At 42.5% G+C, this 21,535-nt stretch overlaps 1 protein-coding gene across 3 annotated transcripts; it reads right to left on the reverse strand.

The window, feature by feature from the left end:
* Positions 1-6,574: 6,574 nt before the first annotated feature.
* Positions 6,575-20,136, reverse strand: fgf24 (fibroblast growth factor 24). 3 transcript variants are annotated; one of them, XM_048971608.1, is made up of 5 exons: positions 18,585-20,136; positions 16,495-16,531; positions 12,988-13,165; positions 10,537-10,643; positions 6,575-8,497 (listed from the first exon to the last, which is right to left on the reverse strand). In XM_048971608.1, exons 1-5 carry the CDS (start codon positions 18,632-18,634, stop codon positions 8,219-8,221), a joined length of 651 nt encoding a protein of 216 aa, XP_048827565.1. In that variant the 5' UTR covers positions 18,635-20,136; the 3' UTR covers positions 6,575-8,218. The 3 variants fall into 3 exon arrangements, with proteins under 3 accessions (XP_048827565.1, XP_048827567.1, XP_048827566.1); XM_048971610.1 differs by lacking the exon at positions 18,585-20,136 and adding an exon at positions 16,679-17,409 and having other exon boundaries at positions 12,997-13,165; XM_048971609.1 differs by lacking the exon at positions 18,585-20,136 and adding an exon at positions 16,679-17,409.
* Positions 20,137-21,535: the final 1,399 nt, after the last annotated feature.

Here is a 21,535-nt window from a genome sequence, read left to right on the forward strand (position 1 = left end):
GTGTTTTGTTCCCAAATTACAGGATAGAAACCACGGTCACGTAGATGGCCTACATCTTCGTTGGAAATAATAGCTGTAGGCTGTGTGTTTATTTTACAACTATGCCGTTATTTCCAGCGTCTTCTATAAATGTAGCAGACCAAACAGAATTCAACGAACAACTGAGTACAAAAATATTATTTCATGGTCCACTCTGGTTAACCACAAAAAAAAATCTGAGGCAAGTGTCATTTAGACAGACAAACACTGTGCTACATTTCACCCAGTGTGACGCGGAGTTTTCTGTTGATACGGCTGCTTATTAAGTGTGTGGTGGCTGACGTTTGCATTTCCAGAACTGTGATTTTTTTTTTCTCATGTGCTTAACTCATGTGACACCTCTAATGCTGGCCAATGCAATAGATGCCTTTTTGCTCACTTCATATATATATATATATATATATATATATATATATATATATATATTTTTAGCTTTCTTTCCCCCCCATACCGTTATAAAAGATCGCTATGGTTTCTTGACTCTCTGGGATATTTTTCCCCCTAGTTTAATAGAAAGAAAAAAAAAAACAACTTACATGTCAGTTAACAAATGTGGGAACAGAATTCAGAAAATGATTCGCTGGGTGAATTAAAAGTTTATAGAATGCAATGCTACTTTCGGAGGTGTAGAAAAGTAGCCTGCAATTCAGAGGTGCTCCTCTATAGAGAGTGCCACGACGACTGTGTGATTTGCCAAAAAAAAAAAAAAAAAAAAAGGATTTGAAGTGTTTCATCTGAAAATTATTGGTTCGGTTCCAGGACGATTCGCTGGTGATCAAAGGTCAGGGCAGAGAAAGGCCTAGCAGGAGGCCGAGGCCAAACGGGTTCTGCTGGTAAAGGCGGGCTTGCCAGGAAACAGGTGCATTTGCAGAACCAAGGCTGTATAATTAGCAAGGGGTTAGTGGCGTGCTGCATGGTTTCTTCTGTTTGGGTTTTCGGAGGAACTGCTATTTGCCAGGAGTTCAAGCATATTAAGGTGTTGTTATAAATAGACATGGAACGCTGTTGGAAGCAGAGTGGACTAATTAACAGAAGAAAAAAGCTTCACTGCCGGTTTTTCCAATTTACCGACATCTGCAAATGTTTCCAAGGGCAACAGCGGCTGAGGACTGGACGCATTTGAAAATTCTCCACTTCAACACCATCCTGGTAATCGTACTCATGCCATGAAATTATAATGTGAACTATAAGTTTATTTCTGAAATTATACCTGCCCTATGTAATGTAGACTGTATGAGGCATATGCTGACAATATTTGTGTCACAACCAATTGGACGTCACGGTTGATTAATATATCTTTAGTCCCCACTGCGTCATGGGGACTTGAAGCACTGTATACAGAGCATGTTGTTTCCCCTTTAGTTTGGAGTGAAACGTGGTCATCATTCTGGTAACAAAAACGCTTCCCATTGCCTAGGGGTGTTTCTCAATTTGCGTACTTTATCGTACTTGTGTTCTAGCGCACCGTTTTACGCCATCTTCCACTGCCAAACAGTTTCAATATTCAAAGACAGAAGTATGGAGAATGGTAAAAAAAAAATCTCTGGATGTTTGTTCTTGCTCCGCCCCCAAACGTCAAGGATACATCGGTCACATCCTTGCCAAACGAGACCAATCCCAAGATTCTTTGCACCCCGTGGTCGTTCTTGGGAGGCAAGTTAGCAAGGCTGGTCTAGCAAAGACCACAAGTACGATCGTCTTGCATCGATTTACTAATGTCCATTCGTTCAGAACAGAGCTTCAATTAGCATTAGCTAAAGAAAACTAGCATGTTTGCAACGTGGCCCAGAATTAATTGGGCAAATTGCCGTAGTCAAGGACATTATTAATTTTGGAATAGTTTGCAATTTTCACTGCACAAAAACGTCATGGGTGATATCTCTAACATGGACAATTTTGGTCATACTAACCACATATTTAGCTTAATTGAATTGTGGCTGCTTTTGGTTTTAAATTGCTTAATAAGCATGCTTAAATTGAGTTAGAACATTTCTAATAGCATGACAACAGTCCATCCATAATAAAGAAAAACTGTAATACAGAACTGGTCACTTTTCATTAAGCTTGGCAAAGTCTATCAGTGTTTGAAAACAGCTATGGTTACAAAGTGAGTCTGACATGTTTCATTTTGATATTTTTTGTTTACTGACTTAGACATGTTAAATGTTAACCATCTGAATGAATGTTACACAGTGACACACATATAGAAAGACTAGTCTGGAAAGAGCATTATGTAACATTAAAAAACAATGTCATTCACTCTTAGGTAAATGTTGTGCTACAGTCTTCCCAGCCAGGTCAGCGAGTTAGGCAGATATCTCTGGGTCTATCTGACCCCAGTCCGTGTGTGGCGACACTGACTGTTATTGTAGTGGAGACTTTCTCAGCAGCAATATTTCTCTTATTTTGTTATTGTGTCACCGTGATAATTCATTTGGGGTGTGAAGTGTGAGAGAGAGAAGACAATGAAAACATCGGCTTCACAATATCAAAGTAGTGAACTTGTTGGACTATAACGGTACAAATGTGTGCGGTTTTTAAAACGCGCATTTCTCAAAAAATTTACGAGGGGATTTTTCGCCCTTTATGCCAGTCAGCATTTTCTTGAACGTAAGCGCTGAATTTACTGGAATGCAGCAGAGGAGACTTTTCATTTATTTGTGCATTAAAAATGCTGGATTAAAATGCCACAATGGATGGGTCAAAGGCTGAAACCGATGAACATGGCGGAAGAGCGGGACCTTCGTCGTTGCTTTATATTTTAGGCTGAGAATTCAGTTTCAGATATAATGCCGCCGTTAACCTATGTGTCACCTGACGCACATTCTTTTATGCTCTAAAATGCTGTCAGGTTGTGACTTTTAAACACGACGACAGGCTGTAGTGCAGCGTAGGTAGTTACGCTGTAGGGTGTCTGATAGTATCAGCGGCAAGTTAAACAAAAGGCACTTTTTTTCCCAAAAACTGCCATCTTTCTGCCTGACGGCTCATGTAAACACCATCCTCGTGCAGAGCAGCGTTATGCCCGTCCAAGAGGCCTTGGAATGCAGCAAAACATCCCTCATCTTCTCGCTTTTTTAATGAGCCAGGAAAAGATTTTTAAATAAACGTTTGTCAAAAGGAGGCTCGCACGCCGAAACATTCATTTTTTCAAAAAGAAACCGAGAAGGGAAGAGCGGGTTTTGTCTGAACTCTTCAAAGACCAGGAACAGCGCTAAGAGGCTGCAGAGTAGGAATTTTGGAAGTGGATTCCTCTGATATGACTTTTTTTTCTGCCTTTCCCCCTGTTGACACTTTGAAAAAGCGCGTTGCCTCCCCCTCGGTGAGAGAGAGCACCCGCATGCCGGCCATTGTGCGAGAGAGGGGGGCTCTCGGGGGCCTCGGGCCCCGGGGTCACAGAGGGTGTGCGGCAGGTGCAGTAAGGACACGGTTCTGGGAACAGGCTACCACCTCTCCTCAATGGCGACCCGGCTGGGTCCCCCTACAGGATGCTCATGTGGGACGATGTGCCATACTGACACCAGCCAAGCTCCGTGTGCCGAAGGCCAGTGCTCACTTATGGTTCAATGCAGACTGTTCTAACCAATCCTGCTGCATGCATTACTTACTAAGTGCATTATTTTTCATAAAAGAACAAAAATAAAAACAATTTTCCACTGGTCATATGAAATATTTCTGCTTTAATAATAAAATCGAGTGATTCTCATTAAATAGTTCAGGTGTTACAAGAGAACTGTGTCATCTTAGAGGTAAACGTAGTACCGGTAAATATGATATTGGCTAAGACGTTTTAAGATGATTTGTTTTAGAACTTGGGCTGTTTTAAATTTAAACAGCAGTTTGGAACAATGCTTGCGTGCAGTTCTCAATAGCTCTTAAAATAATGTCTATGTCTAAGCTCTTGACTTTTGCATTCTGAGTAAATTTTGCGTACTCTGTCAGTAGATAATTGCCCATTGTGTGTAGCACATTCTTATTGAAGCTCAGGTTAATTGCGAATTGAGTAATCTAAGTCCTGTTTAACTAATCTACTTGAATTCTTTGAGGAAGCTACAAGAGAAATTGATCACAAAAAGACCTACGATGGGATCTAATTAGATTTCCAGAAGGCCTTTGATGTCGTCCCCCAGAAACGGCTTTTGCTTAAGCTCAAAGCTGCATAGATTTTAGGAACTGTAGCAGCTTGGATTGAAAACTGGTTAACAGACAGGAAGCAGCGAGTATTTATTAGAGGTACAATGTCACAGTGGGCCTGCGTTCATAGTGGGGTCCCGCAGGGTTCAATTTTAGGACCATTATTGTTCCTAATTTACATTAATGATATTGACACCAGTACATACAGTAAACTGGTTAAATTTGCAGACAACATCAAAGTGGGTGGTGTAGCAGATACTGATCTAGCAGCACAGAGGCTACAACAGGATCTTGATTTAATTAGCAACTGGGCTGATACCTGGTAGATGAAATTTAACATAGATAAATGTAAGGTAATCCATGCAGGGAGCAGAAATATAAAGTACAGATATTTTATGGGTTCCACTGAAATAACATGATCCAGGTATATAAGATTATAAGAGGTCTCAATGGTGTTCAGCCAAATGGCTACTTTAATATTAGTTCAAATACTAGAACTCGAGGCCATAAGTAGAAATTTGCAGGAGAACATTTTAAAATTAATTTGAGGAAGCACTTCTTTACAAAGCGTGTAGTTAGAGTATGGAATAGTCTTCCTGCTAGTGTAGCGCAAGCTGAAACCCAGGGTTCCTTTAAATCAGAGCTAGATACGATTTTAACAGTTCTGAGGTATTAGTTATGTTCTCCCCAAATGAGAAGGATAACCAATCAGTGTCCAAGCAAACTATCAAAGCAAGACATCTGATTCATTGGTCCTCCTCTAATTGCTTGGACCCACCTCCTTTATAATCTGATTGGTTATCTCTCTGGACCAGTCATTTTTTTTCCTGCCCTCACAACATTTTAATGTAATTAAAACTCCCATGAGCATGAATTGTGATGAGGTAGATTCCACTGGTGAACGTTTGGGTTCCACAAATGAAATGAGGAACATGAAGCATTTTGAAGCCTTTCTTCGCACCTTGTGCGTGTCTAGAGTAACATTGGGGCTCCTCAGCTTCAGCGTTCCATGCGGCTTGGCCGCCAGCCAGCGAGTCACTGATTTCTATAACAGAGGCTGTTTCATAACGGACTCCCATTTCTCCCCCATGTGGGCTGCTGCACGCCGTCTCCGAGGGGTCCTCAGGCGGAGAAGGCCGGGTGTCCCTGCGGTGCCTGTGCCGGATTGTTCTTACACCGAGGTGGGAAAACCCCCTCCCCTGCGATGGGGTTTCCCCTTTCACTGCTGAGGTTCTCTCTCTAGGCCCTTCAGAGTCTTCCTCAAAAGGGGCTGCACTTCTTGGAACCGCCGCCCGAGATGTGTTAGCTCTCGCTAGGACCTTCACCTTCTACGTCAAATGAAGAATCACATTTAAAAAGGCGTTTACATGCTTAAAAGATTTAAAAAAAGAAACCACATGAAACATAATGTCATACATGAGCAAATGCGCTACAGAGTAAAACCTTAAAACAGTAAAAGGGCTGCGGATAAATCATCAGTACAAAGAAATTATAAAAAATGACACTGCAACCTTTCATCTTTGCAAGCTTCATGAATAAAAATATGATTATCACCCACCACATAACTATTATTGACATGAAACAGACTGATGAGGCCTTAAGGAGGAATGTTCTCCTCCTATCATGGCACGCTGGCAATAGACATATTGAGTCAGAAAGACTTAACAAAGCAAACACTCACATTGTCTGTGTTTGCTTGCAGTAAACAGATACAACAGCTTTGGAGGAAACGCTTTCTAGCTGCAATGCAGCACAGCAATGGCAACCAAGAGACCCGGTCTGGGATTTTTATAGTAACAACTGACACATCAATACGCCTTTCGTCCCTGCAGAGTCAGACTCTTCACTGACCCTTGCCGTATATTGGCAGCAGAGATGGAAAGTTCAGGATCAGAGTACAAATCCGGACCAAGATTTCCGTTTCAACCAACCGATTGGGCATAAAGTCATAGTCACAAAGTACTGAACTGGTTGACTAGAACTAAATCTGAAATTTCCACCAAATCACATCTGTGGGCCCTTCAGCGAGGCCCTTGGCCCCATGGGTGCCACTGCGGCTTCCTGTCACCTACATGTGTGCCTGTGTGTCACAGAGAGCAAGAGGGTTTAGGTGAAAAGAGAATCCCCCCCCCCCCAAAGTGTAAATAATAAAGTGTCATTATTATTAATGATTAAGATCCATCGTGTTTCAGTTTGTTTTCCCTCGCCGGAAAGCCTTGTATAAATTAATTTTAGCAGAGATTTAAATAAACACATTTGATTTTGTTGCGTCTTTGCTATCATGGGCACTCTGCCCTCTTTGCCTGAAGCACTAATGTCCTTCCAACCAAAGGAAACATTATTGATATAAATGGCAGAAATAGGCAGAAAAAATATTTTTTAAATATAGTCCTCACTTTATTAACAGAGGCCAAACAAATTCATCGGGCTGTATTTACAAAGAAAGGCAATAAATATTTTATAATAGTCATAAAAATTATTTCCGCATACATTTAAAAATCATAAATGTGACATATTGTTAGTAGTATCTTGTACACGACAGAGACCTGCCTCAGGGCAGGGGAGTAATAACCCAGAATATTAACCATCAACCACCGGAACAATGGCTGCCAAGACTCAAACCTTCTCTGGGGCCAATAGCTCCACAATCTTCTGCAATAACCAGTTCTGGTACGTTTATCCTTGAGGAGAACAAAAAACACCGGAACTGGCCTCACATAAAACTAATTTATAATATTCTGTGGCGTTAAATATAACTTAGAATGTTCTGTTGGGGTGACACATGAAATAATTTCATCAACACATATTTCGAGGGTCTTTCTAATCTCAGACGTGACCCATCTGTTGTGGATTCCCTCACTGTTTAAGTGTCCTTCCTAAACACGAAAGTGGCCGTCAAATGTAAGAAACTATTTCTTGTATGTCACTGAAGTAGTAAGAAAATTCAGGTGCCACCAACAAGTCCTGTCTTTGGGTACCTACGTACATATGAGGTAAGGGCTGTTTTTATGTTCATGAAGTTCAGCTTCTAAGGGAATGTACCATGAAACAAATCTGACCCATTGAATCATTACGACACACGTTTGTATGCTGGTTTAGCTAATATATATTTATATATGTATGGGGCTTTTTTCTGAACTGCGGGGGGAACTGAAAGAGTTAGCAGGAACCAAAACAGAACTACGTAAATTCTGTTGGGACAATTACGGGTGTATATTGGTGGTTTAAGAACTACCCCATATGTATGAGGTCATAATTGCATCAAACAAAGGATTTAGCAGGATTTGGGGAAACATGGAGATGGTTGAGATCGCGTTCCAGTCCTGGTTATGGAGATCTTTTTCTTGCCACCAACAAACAGGCCTTTTTGGGTTTCCAAGAGTCTTAAGGTCAGTCCACTATTCCAGCAGGTAGAAATACTTGCTCGCTTCAGATCCAGAAATCTACTTAATGGAGACTATCACATATCCAGCACTGGGACAGAAAGCGGACAGCGCACAGCTTATCACACTCCATCCAGGAATGGCCACTTGTCAGAACAAAGATAATGGCGGCCATTTTGGAATGCAGAGTCGTAGTATGAAGTATTGCACTTAAAGCTAAGGAGTTACCTAACATGTCATTGTCACATGCCATTTTATTTTGGTCCATTTTGGTGTCTGAAATGTTCAACCGTGCTGTGGAAAACATAGAATCCGTCCTCCTAGGGGGTTGGCGTGTGAATCTGGAAGGATTTCTAGTGAATTTCTGACTGCGTGAGTCCCTCGCTTCTTCTCCATCACAAGAAAACTCGTTTCCTGTTACTACGATGAAGTCAAAGTAGAAAAACATCGTTGCGTGGTTTCCTCCTCAGTCTATCCAGTATAAATAAAATTCGACAAATAATTATATTTATATTAACCCAGAAACATCCAGCAGTTGGGAGATATAAGGCTTCTCCAGTATAAAAATAAAACATCTTTTTCTTTAAAGTTTATGGTTGTCTTTAGGGCATAAGGCGAGAAGATGGGAATCGCTAGGGAGAACACGTGGTCCCGATGGTCCCTCAGCTGGTACTGGAGATGGGCTTTAACCGGCGTGCCCTGCGTGTCCGTTTGGTCACCGTGGTGAAGCGGAACTCCTCCAGGGGGTCGAACCTGCGATTCGGGTGCCGTTTCATGAAATGCACCTCCTGCTGGGTCTGTGTGGTCTGTGAGCCTTTCTTGGGTCTTCCCTTCCGGTTAAATCCTAGGTACCACCCCTTGTACTTGGCAGATACCAGCGCGGTGTAGTTGTTTTCCAGGAACTCCTCCACGAAGACGCACTCCTGGTTCCTCCCATTGAGCTGCAGACGAGACACGGACTTGTCAGACATGCAGCACTTGGTGCCGGTTCTCCCACGCGTTCTGCCCGCAGCTAATGCACGCGGGGGGGGGGGCAGCGCGCAGGCACCGACAGTTTAGGTACTGCAGCGTAGCCCCACCCTGACCATTAAAGGATTTCAGCAGCATTGAGACAAATAAAAACCTATGGAGGTCAAGATGCAAATGACCGACCAGTTTCACATACGTCTGAACATAATTCATCCAAGTCCATCTTCTGGTAAAACTACTAATAACGGAATCAAGACTGTTCGCAGAAGTACTCGCCTCTTATTGAATATTGTATATATTATGTTATTGTATGTTATATGTATTTTGTATATCATATGTGTGTCATTGGTCCTCACTTTGGTTATTTGTTATTTATTGATATTTATCATTGTATATCTGTAGGGGTCTACGTAAGCAAGTACTGCATTTCTGACAGAAATGACAGAACAGCTTTTGAATCCTTTTGAATCCTTGATTCCAAAAGAAGAGCCTATTGAGGAAGCTTTTGAGTAACGTACCTTCCACCCCAACCATTAAAATTTTAAGTTGCTCTTGATACTTCTGTCTGTGTCAAACAGGCCAGGAAAACGATGGAATGTGTCTTTCAACGGAGGATGAAATGGTTGCTATTCTCTTCTGTTCAGAATGTTTATGGCTGGCTTAGCTACCGAGATGGAAACATAAAACATGTCACCTTGAGACTATTTGGCTGGAGCATAAGCTCCTAATTTTGAAATCTATCATCTTTAATTGACGTTAGCCTAAATATATCTCAGCTACATTCATTTATTTTCTTACTGACTTGTACTTAGTCTATTGTTTATGCACCCAAGCTTCACCAAAACACTGTATTTAGTTGGTAAAATAAATGCAGTATATTGCGTGCTAATGATTTATCAGTTAGAAAAAGTGTAATAAACTCCTTCAGATGGCGCCACCTGGTGTGTGAGCGGTATAACTGCAATGGTCCTTCACTGACAAGTTCTCAGGCTATAAATAAACACTATGCTAGCTAGTGCATTTTGTCGTTAATCCCCATATATTCAGTGGAAGGATAAAATAAGGGTCTTAATAATCATAGCATTTTATAGCAGGGAGATTTTTGCAGGTTTGACATTTTAGTTACTTTTTACCACTGACAGTCATTTTAACAGCAAAGTAAACCAAAAATATTTTCTTTATTTGTATAAGTCTCCACCATATCAATGCTCTCCACAAAATCCTGGAGCAATTTCGTGGTTCTGTGACCTGACTTTGCATAATTCTTACGGTTCTGTCTTGAAATGTAAACACATGTTTCGCAGATTACATAACCGATCCTCGTTGTTCCAACTGGAACAAAAATGTACAGGTTTGTCTGCGGTGCATCCTTTTGGAAAACTATGACAGCTTGTATAAATTTGTGAATTCCAGTCTTAAGTGTCATCACGAAATGTGCATTGGGGTACATGCAATGTGACCGGACTTCGGCAGTCTCAGGATAATTAATAGTAGTTGACCTTAAACTAGTGCTTATTGAAACTGAGGCACGTTTCACTGAATATTTCAGGAGTCATTTTGCAGGGTTGTTCCGTTTTTTTTTTACTAAGAATCTTTGAATAGGTTTTACACGAAACTGAAAAGTATTTTGGTGTCTTGCCCGAAAACCACTTTACATCAAATGCTCGGTGTCTGAGTTGTAGTGGATAGTTTTAAAGCACCAGAAATGTTAGAATAATAATAACATTCTGATGCTATCGATGTTTTGTGCAGTGATACTCTTCTCTTTTGGTGCTGAAATATCCAACTGCCCCTTTACAATGTCTAATAATCCTGAGTTTATATCACACATCTGCGCTACGTCTCGGTAAAACCTCAAAATATTTACGCGGGGACAAATTTCATGCATGTAGCTGGTGTCTGATCTCTGTACGGGTCAGATGGGATTTCGCTAAATAAAAACACGGTTCCTCTATGAAGCGCCGGGGCACCCCCTGCGACGTCCTGGCGGCAGGGATCGGACGACACGCACCTTTCCGACAATCTTGCCGTTCTTCTTCATACAGATGTAATGTTCACTCTCCTTTCCTTTTATCCGAATGTGGCTCCCAAATGTTTCCGTCTCGACCACGAGGAGGGCTGGAACGTGACAGGAAAGAAGTCTTACTTAACGCGACACGCGTGACAAAAAAAGAGCTAAGCTATCAGAACACAGGCTGCTTCACTATGAGAACTGCGACTGGGAGTTGCAGTTCAGACACCCAAAACCAAATGGTGCGTTTGGATTTTTACTGGCATGAACCAATACTATTTTTTACACAATGTGTCAGCACTGTTGAGGACACTCAAGCAGAGTAGAAGACGCTACGTATGAAACAATGCAGACAAATTGATGAGTTGGGGGAATTCAGTGGCGATAGGGGACATGACTGTCGTCCATTCTCAAACATACCCTGAGGGTCTTCCCCCCCCACACACACAGACACACACAGACAAAAAAATGGGCTCAAACTCTGAGACAGCTCGTGCTCCAGTTTCCTGGTGCCCACTAAAGTTCTCTGTGGTTTAAGGGGCACGTGTCTCCATAGATGACACACACAGAACAAGGCGGTATTTAAACGGAGGAGAGCCGTTAAGCAGTTAAACGGAAACCGCAATACAGCCGGGGGAAGAAAAAAAACATAATATGAATTGACTGAGTCAGCCTCAGTTAGATCCCCAAGTCTTGGCAGAGTGCGTGGTCTGGAAAGCATGAAAGGGACGGACATGTACATTCACACCGTCTCCGACCTCCTGTTCCGCGACAAATATGGCGACAGCCCTCCATCAGAGATCTACGTCAATCTCAGTCATACTTCTGCTGGTATTTCCGGATCTTTATCTTTGCGATGTCATAATGCCTGTAGATCAGTCATGGCTGAAGAAACGTCATCTTCAAGATGTAAATTAAATTAGATTTTATTCATATAAAGTTATTACTTCTTTTCATACATATCTGCCCCCCCCCCAAATAATTATACACAACAAATTTTCACTTAATCAATTTGACTTAAATACCTTACTAAGGTCACTAGAAAATAACTTCCCCAGAAACCTAAACTGTTATCACCTCATTGCCTGCTAATCCCATTTTATAACCTAAAATAGATCCTTCTTTAAGAATTACAAGGTTAACAGTTCAATACTGGCAAGTTTAATACTGACTTGTTGCAGTGATACACTTCGCTACAGATCCGGAAAATGGGTTTTCCGGAATCATTAGTGGGAACAGGGAGGTTCAAACCGGTTGTAACTTCTACGAACTTCCCTGGCTGCCTCGCTGCGCTGGCTCCGAAGCTGCATAATCGGAGCGAGAAGAGGAGCCGTATGTTAATGAGCGCTGGTGCAGGAGGTGGGCGCTGTTGGCAGGAGTTATGGGAATGTCTGACTCTGCTTCAACTCAAGCCCTAACAAGCACGCGGGGGAGACAGCCCACCCTTCTGTGCCACTCTGCTGAACACACCGGCGGCCCGCGAGCCCGTAACACCTGGCGCCACTGAACACCCTAACACCCCAAGCACCTGTGACACCTGGCTCCCCTGAACAGTCCAGAATCCGGCAAAAAGTCACACGCACGACTTGGACTCGCAGCTCTGTCAGGTCCTGGCTGTTCTGAGCACATTAGCCAATGTACCTGTGACTCCTGCCTCCCGAAATCACATCGGCAGCAGCCGAAATTACACACCTTCAGTAACCCGTACACCCGGGACTCCAAAAATCGCTGAGTCCAATGTCAGGAATGTCCCAGAAATAAAGATATCCTATCACTTCAGGGCAATAAATTAATGCAGAATTATAAGAAAATCACTTGCGTGAGAAAAGTTTATCTTAGAAGGTTATATACCCAACATCGAAAACACTAACTATGTAAAAGCCTATTAAGCTAATAATGTTAGCTTCATCGAACATTTATTTAAGAAAATAAAACAAGATTCCTTTATAACATGGAAAGAGTATGTAACAGCGCATGTCTGACACCCTGTTAACTGCTTGCATGGTGATGGCGTAGTCCGATTATAGGCTGTCCTTTAACTTTAAATGCACTAGTTAACTGCTTCATCCCATGATACAGAGCAGTACTTAATGGCCCTTGTAGAAAGGATGCCTCGAATTTTCCCGCCATTAAAACTGCTAGAGAAGATTACTTTGGTGAATGGAAGATATGACATTTTCTTTCTAATAAAATACTCAAACGATGAAGACATTTATTTGTTAGCAAAGAATATCGAGTGTATTTTCAGTAAATGTTAAGTGAGTAACATGCGAATCTCAGTCTGTGCAGAAGCTTCTGATTGGTAGTGCTCATCACGTCTCGTACCCAGTACTCCTAGTACCTAGGAGCTCCATCTCCGTCCAGGATCGTCCTGGTTGGTCAAGTGTAAATGAGTTTTCGGAAGCACAAGGTCCCTGCAGAGTTTCTTAGCGCACAGGAACACTTGCGTACCATACTTGCCCCCATCGTCCCCGTTGGCGTTGACTTTCTTCCCCAGGATCTGCACATGCTTCCCCGTGGTGCGGCTGTAGAGCTGGTAGATTCGTATCTGCTTGCGACTCAGGTCGTCCGGGTTCCTGGTGTGGTTCTCGATGTAGACCCGGAAGTCAGCCGTGCTCTGCTGAGACTCCTATGAGGTGACGTCAGACAGGAACCATGAATGTGTACAATCGTGGCCCAAGAACATTTCAATGTGAGTATATAAGTATCCCGTTCGGCCTAGAAGGTTCTCCAGCCCATCTAAATCACTGTCCCTCTGATTCTGATAGACAAACTTAAATCTCCATCTGGCAGTATTCCCTAAAGCTACCGAATTGTGACAAAAGGGTCACGCAAGCTCTGCCAACCCCTCCCCCCACAACCCCCTAGCACACACTTGAAGCAACCAGACCTATAATAGTGCAGTTAAACAGAGTATCAGCCTGAGGTTAACACCAAGCGACACGGCTCGATACAACCCATAAATCAGGCAGACACTCTGCGGACGCGGTGGCTGGGAACCACTAGCCGTAAAATCCAGCCCAATGAAACATCGCCGTCCGAAAGAATTCCTCATTAATCCACCTTGCGCTCGTCTACAGATCGATTGCTTTCTCTGCGCACTTGCGTGGGACGCCAGTAGAGTGGCTGGGAACTTAACACGATACCAAGGGAGAGTCGCCTTCCAGCATCGGCATATTGGCCGGCTGAGCCTTGTGCAGGGAACATAGAGAAATGTGCCTTTTTCACCTTCTGGAACCTCAAGCACAAGCCAGGCATCTCTTGTTCCCCTGCTTTACTGCTCAGTAATTGCTTGGTAATGGCATTTTATACCGCTGCTCTCAAGTGGCTAATTAAATACACGTTACGCACTCAGAATCCATGTTATTTTAAGTTCAGCAAATTAATGACGTTTACCAAATAGGAGACAAAGTATACTCGCACTCGCAAAAAAGGTCTTAGCGAACTGAGATGGAAATACTGCTCAACTGTGGATGAAAGGTAAGGCAAACAATGAAATATGCAGGACCCTGTTAAAGTTAAGTTATAGACTTCCGTTATACATAAAAGACAAAAATTAAATGGTTAGAATAAATACTGCATCTTTCAAAAATCTCTAAGAAAAGTCAGCCATCCAATTTAGTTGCAATGCAGTTTTATAAGCAGAAACACACGTGTGTAATGTGCATGTTTCATGTGTGTAATTTACTCCATGTCAATAACAGCATATCATTTGCATGTTTTCTCAGATTTGAAATCATGCAACATGTACTGAACTGCATAGCCCACAGGGGAACGTGAGGTGACCTTCACCTCAGCCATCTCAGGAGATTAAAAAAAACAACCTACCGGATTTTACTTCACATCAAAATTTATGTGTGGGGGGGGGAGCTTACTTTGGGCCAAAAATGTTTACTTCCAGAACTTTCCGGTATTCTAGATGCCCTTCCATTGTGGCATTGAAAAGGTAAAAATTGTTATGTAAAATACTATAGTGTACACATAAATATTGTGTGTATATATGAGATGGGAACAACGTAAACGAGCTCAAACTTTAGTGTTTTAATTACTGGCAAAGAGATCCAAACCAGACTAACCATGTGTTGTTAATTATGAGTTTTTTTGAAAAATTAAAGTACACGCACTTATATAACATTGTTTTGTCTTGTTTTTATTATCGGTCTGGGTAGCTTTACTCACCTAGTTATTACGGCCCAGCAACCATGTCCGTTTGACCAATTAGTCCATATGTAACAGAAGCATAGCGCGTCTCATTTTACAGCGTGTCTCCGCGAATTACGCACCGTTTCAGTGCGTCACTAGTTAAACTACCTTATAAAAATAGCAATGTATAAACGTTGGAGCTTGTTCGGATATTTATAAACCTGTTCTTTTCATTTCTCTTTGAAGAACTTCAAACAAGCACGTATGCTACACACTCTTCCGCAAATTCAGCATTTAAGAGGCCGGGGATTTTCCTCATGAAATGCTGCACTGCTCGGTACCTCACACAATATCTAGCCGAAGGGTGCTAAAGTATTTAATATCCCGTGGCAGCGCAAACAGTTAACCTTCCACGCTTATGTGCCGGTAATTAAAAATTCTGGTATGGTCTACATATAGGCCTAAAGACAGCCCAGTAATATAGCCAAGAATATCACAATAGTTTACGTCAGGATAATAGATTTATTTACAGTGTGGACAGCAGGAATCCCAGATATGTATTTCATATTCCTGAAGTGATCATGAGTAAAATTAAATATTCGCTTATAAATAAAATTTTGGCCTTTTCACATATTTTTTTGCCGTGCATTACACGCATTAATGTATAACCGTATAATATCCATCATATATAGTATAATCACCACAATAGAAATAATCTTAGATTCAGTGTTAAAAACCTGCCGACCATAAAAATAAAACTTAAAAACATACCACGACAAGAAAATTACTAACGACCCCTTTCCTCTCAAAAGTTTAATTGAAAAAAACTACGCATTATTAAAAGTGCTTTATACTCGCTACTTTAAACTATAGTCCACAAAACAAAGAGTTGCGCAACCTGAACGCGAGCAGCTCCCACGGAAAGTTTAGTTTCGCAGCTGCGCCGAAACCACAGATCTCGTTGTATTTAGGCGCCACTTTTCGTTATGTTTTTAACTCACATTATCTGTATAGCAGTAAAAAGAAACGAAAAGAATAGTTTCGGAAAAGCACTTTTTACAAGTAGGATACTATGCCATCATTAATCTGCGCCAAATTTAGCGTTTCCTTGATTATCCTAATAAATGATCTTTACCTAAGAATCTCTTTGCGGTCACAGATCTAGTTACATTACAGCGCACATGTCCTGTTACATGTGGGCTGCGATCGTCAAACGTGCCCATGTGCCGGTCCTACGCTATCAGAAAGCGAGAAAAAGACACACGTTACTACATAAATTTTTTGCATTACTATTCCTGCCATAATGCAGAAAACAGCAATGAGCATCGAAAATGAAAATCTTGCAATCGTGTCATCATTTCTACATATCTAAATGTACATGACGCGCATATATGTCTCATGCATATCCACTCATGCCTTGAAATAAAATTCACAAAAAAAGTTTTTCCCATATGCAAAGATTTGTTTTCCATAGCATTTTAAAACGCGTGCTATATAAATTAGCAGCATTGATGTAGTTTAATGGTGATTGTAAGAAAAAAAAATAGGTCCTGTCGAAATGACTCTTAGAAACTCATTTTTACTTCACCGGGGGAACTGCGGGGAGCCACGGGCAACTTATGTTAAGACAGCAGAAAACTGTGAAATAACACCTTAAGCACGAACACAATTTACACAGTAATAATTAACTGTTTATTGTTGCTACGCCACTAGATCGTTGGATTTTTGTTTTATTTCCGCCACAAATATTTATTCTCAGCTCAAGCGTGTGAAACGTAGGCTGAAGAATAACATTATACACATTAATATCCCTACCTGCAGCGGGAAATAGAGGACCAGGAATTGTAAACACCTGGGGGGAGAGAAAAGCAGAAAATAAATCACCACAGGGGAAAAGTATGTACCTGGGCGGCAACTAAAGCCTAGGTTTTAGCGACTTCTATAGGCAAGAATGTACGCACCGGGCAAATGCAAAGGAATAAAAAAATGGAAACCTTACACGTAGGTGAACCTTGAAGGGAGAAGACACATCTTCAGTCGTCCTAATACACCTGTTTCCACAGTTTTTAAAAACCACAGGGAGGTGCGTGGAAAAGGAAACAGCCGGCGTCCTTACAGAAAGTGTCCCGCAGGAAACCTGCGGTCCCACCGTGATGATAGATTAATGGAGTCACTCTGCACCACCGTTTGCAACATTAGTCGCTTCCTTGAGATTATTATAATTTTTTTTTAATTGTCAGAGAGAAGGAGAAAAAAAATCTTCCTCCCAGTCTTCTCACTCCGGTTACCGTGAATTGACGAGGATGAGCTTAGGAAGTATTTAATTTGTAAGGAGTGCTTTGTAGGTTTACCCTTATTTAAAAAAAAAAACCCAGTGGGGGCAGGCTGGAAGTGTGCTGCTCCAAAGATCACAGGAACTTCAATCCCGAGTATATACCTGCGGGGGACGTCTAAAATGTACACCTTGCGTAGATCATTTTATAATCTTCGGGTCTATTGTTCAGACACAAAAACACAAGAGAAGTGTACAGCAGAACATGACTGGCGAATAGAGGATGGCGCAAATACCTCGCTCTGGGATGCAACTTGACTGTTATCCAAGAAACGCAAATATAAAAACGTGCATTAAAAGTTGTAGCCCGGTCCTCCGTGCACGGGAGATGCAGTAATGCTTGTCAGTGGAGTGTCTGCGGCTTTCGATTTGGGCACTGAGAGGTTTTTTTTTTTTTTTTTTTTTTGGTTGTTGGTGGGTGGAAACTTGTCAGCGGTTTGCACCTGATAGGGTAATCTATGAAAGACCATCGGGTTTGAAGATTTTTTCCCCCCTTGTCGGGGTGATTACGCGATGGGAGGAGGTAAGCGAGGTGGTTACAAATTGAGGGATTTGTTCTACATCAAATGCATTCGGGCTAATTTCTGAATGTGGATAATCTTTCTAAGACATGGTTGAGGTAAAAGTAACTGCGCGATTTTAGTTATATAAAAGTGAGCAGTACTTTTTATTTTTTACATATATTAATATTATTATTATTATTCCAAACGCGAGACTTTATTCTGTTTCGATTGCTACGGAGACTGGAATACCGTCAAAACACATGCTTTTTAATTTTTTCACAAAACTTGCCCTAAATTCCTATACTTTGGCAAACTCCCCGCTGGAATCCGCTACGTTTGTGGATTCGACTCGAGCTTCCCAGACAGTATTGAAATGCAGGTTGTTGTCAGCCTTGATTTTTCAATAATGTGCTATAACTGATTCCGCATTTAAATGAACGGGGGGGGGGGGGGGGGGGGGGGGTGTGAAAGTGTTTACAAGACCCTCTGAACTCGCAGTGTAATGGCCGTAGATACCACCCACCACTTTGTGCCATTGTGTGATTTACGTTTGTAGTCCAATTCAGATTGTAATAGTTGTTTTTCTTGTTTGACCAAATTAAAACAAAATATTCAGGAAACGTATGTTGGGCTATCGAAAGGTATAGATAGTATAGATAAAACTAGTGAAACCTTTAGGATTTTAACTAAAACTAAACCTATATGCCGCTTCACGGGATCCCCCAGGATTATCACGTTAATTGGCCCAAAACTACGATTTATTTATTTGTTTGTTTATGTCGGCGAAATGGCTATTGACAGATATAGTGGCAGCACACATGCGCAATGATCCTTGCAACTAGCGCTATGAATTTACCCTTTAATTACGGGGAGGTTACTATTTCACACATACAAATAAATAATTACGTTTGTAGGGAACGCAGCGCGGAACGCCAAATGTGAAAAGTCGAACGCAAAACGAGACGCATTCATGCATCATGAACGGCAATTATAACATTGATGATAGTCAGCACTGTGATGTCAGTCTTCACTTTCAAAGCACTGAAATGTGACGAAATATGAAACAATACCTGTGACAGAGGAGGAAATGAAAATACTTTGATGCATCCACCCTCTTCATTGTGGGAAACTCTTCACCAGCTTTGGACAAGAGGCAAAACCAATTCTTCAGTTAGTGCTCAAAAACAATATTAATTCATAGATGATATTTCATTTTGTTCCTCATCCACAGAATATTATTTAACCAAAACGACTGTGATGTACTGGCTGTCCAACCAGCGAAAGCCATCATACACAGCAGAGAAGATGGTTTTAACTGCTGGTAGCTGTATAGATGTGAAGGAAATGATTTCACAGCCAAATTACTGATTGCACTAAGCCCAGACCCTCAGCGGCACAAAGCCCTAGCATAGTGTTTCCCAATCCGGGCAGACAGACCACCTTTTTGCTTCTTCCCTACCGAGACCTGCACGGGAGCAAAAATGTGGACTATCTGGGAGGGAGCAAAAACATGGACCGTCCTCGAGGATCGGGTTGGGATACACTGCCTTGGCATTGTATCTCTTTGTCAGGGAATGGGCGGATCCGGAGCATATTCAAGGGCCACTGCAAATTAATTGGTCTCTCCTTGAATGCTGACCATTGGCTGTTCTAGCGGGTACCTAATGAGGCAAAGCATCATTTATAAAGCACCCTGATCAGAGCGGGTCTGGTGGGGCGGCTCTTCCTCTGGGGCTCCCTCAGCATGCCAGGGGGAGCCTCCAGGTTCAGCGCTTCGACGGAGTCCCAAGTGGCGGGAAAGGTCACCTTCCATGCCCAGGAGTGGCGGCGTTCCGCTGTTAGCATTAAAGCTTCCCGCCGCGGTGCTGCTAATGCCTGCTAATGGAAAACCTCAAGGTCCGATTTGACAGCCGCTTTCGGGGGTCCCGCTAAAATGTATGAAAGACTGGCAGGAATGGAAGCGGGCGGGAACCACCTGAGTGCTGAAAGAGATTAAAATCTGGGGGTCGGATCGTGGCACAGCAGGTTAGCCCCCTCTTCTAAGACCCACCCAACAGATGGTTGCCCCTTCGCCACCAGTTTGCTCTCATCTAGGAAGCTGGGGGAGGCGTAAAGAGAATTGCCCCATGGGGATCAATAAAGTATCAGTTATTATATGTATCGATCAGCAAGTTGTTAGTTCAATTCCCAGAGCCGATAAAATGATGTCATCATTGGGCCCTTGAGCGTGGCCCTTAAGTTCCAGTTGTTCCAGGGACTGGCTGACCCTGCTTTAGGTAAAAGCATTTGCTAAAAAAGTACTTTAAACATTTAAAAATAGATCAAATATATCATATTAAAAGATATGTTTGTATGTCGTCGCGCTGCTTGCCAATGAGCATTACAAACCATGGGCGGTTAGAAAGTGCTGTAGAGGAGTGTTTTTGGGGGTGGTGCTTCATAGCTTGCAGGTTATGGGGTTTTACCTGCAACGGCGAACAGCTGGCGGAATTGCCACTTGCTACCGGAACGGCGAAGGAATCAGGGGGTGATTGATGCAGGCAGAGTCGCAGGAATGTGTAGAGGAGCCCAACCCTGCAACTTAACAATGACCTCTCCATCCAGAGGCAATCACGCAGTTGTTCAAAGGCTTATAAGGCTTTTAAACCTGACAAAAGTACTTAGCAGTTGCTTAAGGAAAGTCAGCGCCCACCCCACCCCACACTCCCTAACACACCAGCTTCTACTTTCATCTTCGATGTGGACACATCAAGCAGGAAGGTGGGGAATCTGCTTTTTATTCGTGGCACTAGGTGTGGGGCGGGCAAGGGGTTGGCGAGTGGCGCATGGGAACCGCAGCGGGCCGACCGAAGGTGCCGGGACCACCTCCTCGGGTAACAGGCGTCACACCCCACCCCATTTGTACGGGCAGCCCCCTCCAGCCCCCCCCTCCCCCAGTGCCGCCACGCCCAGCCCTAGTGTCAGATGATCAGGGCGGGGTCACACCGAGGTCGTGATGGCACTCACGAAGAGGGTGACGGAGAGAGTGCGCAGAGGTGTGTCGTGGCAAACAGCCTTGATGCTAACCCCCAAGCCAGGAGTGACGCTAATTTTTACACGTCAAGTGTAGATTTCTTGGAGTCATTTAACCTTAATCGAGGCCACCTGGAGGTTTTGAGAGGCTGCGGGGTGTGAGAGACGACTCATCATCCTACTCCGAATAAACACGTGTAACAATTCATACAGCAACAAACTCATGTATCGCACGGGACAACTTGTAGCTAGAGTCCTGTGGGGGTTTGCTTGTTGTATCTTTTCGAATCATACAACTTTTTTCGACAAATAACCATGTGTAACGTTTTCATTAATCCGTGCATCGCATGATATAGCTTTCAGTGGATTACTTGACTTCTATCTTTTATGGCACACTAAATGACGAGATGTTCATATGTTAATAAAACTCAGCCATTGGAAGCCATTACACTGAAGTTAAATTGATAATAATCAATAAAATTTCATAGAAAATGCAAATTTCTAGCCTTCCTGGCAGATCTTGGATCTGTGTCAGGATTTTCCCTAAGAGTCAGAAGAAAATCACTCGCACTAATTTACCTCTTAAGGTCAGTGATGACAAATGGGAGCAGCGTGTTCCCAGGCTGATTCCTGGTGGAGCTGCTTGAGCCTGCAGGTACCAGAGATCACATGATGCAATCGCTTAAGCTGTCGTCTTCACATAGTGGTACATTAGAAACACTAGCTTAATTCCAGTTCGTTTGATTGCGGTAATTAGAAAATAAGCAACGTATTTGTTTTAAATGTGGCAGAAAATTGTTCCAGGAGTAAATGAAGGTTTGTTTTCTTTGTGAGTTTTTTCGTAATTCTTAAATAGCTCCACATTCAGTGCTTAGCACCCCCCTGCCCCCCCGACCCCAGCTCAGTGATGCTTTTTTTCTCTTCTTCTTGGAATCTGATATCACCTGAGACTAAAACAGCGGGTGAATCGGACCTGTGCAGGCCGTGATGTACATTTAAGGACATTACG

Source organism: Brienomyrus brachyistius, chromosome 12 (genome assembly GCF_023856365.1).
Source record: "Brienomyrus brachyistius isolate T26 chromosome 12, BBRACH_0.4, whole genome shotgun sequence".
In the NCBI taxonomy this organism is placed as follows: domain Eukaryota; kingdom Metazoa; phylum Chordata; class Actinopteri; order Osteoglossiformes; family Mormyridae; genus Brienomyrus; species Brienomyrus brachyistius.

Coding starts and splice junctions, on each gene's coding strand:
- fgf24 (XM_048971608.1), bottom strand. CDS start 18,634: ATGAAGAGGGTGGATGCATCAAAGTATTTTCATTTCCTCCTCTGTCAC. Junction 10,644..12,987: donor GGACGATGGGGGCAAGTATG/GTACGCAAGTGT, acceptor GTCACGTTCCAG/CCCTCCTCGTGGTCGAGACG. Junction 8,498..10,536: donor ACGGCAAGATTGTCGGAAAG/GTGCGTGTCGTC, acceptor TCTCGTCTGCAG/CTCAATGGGAGGAACCAGGA.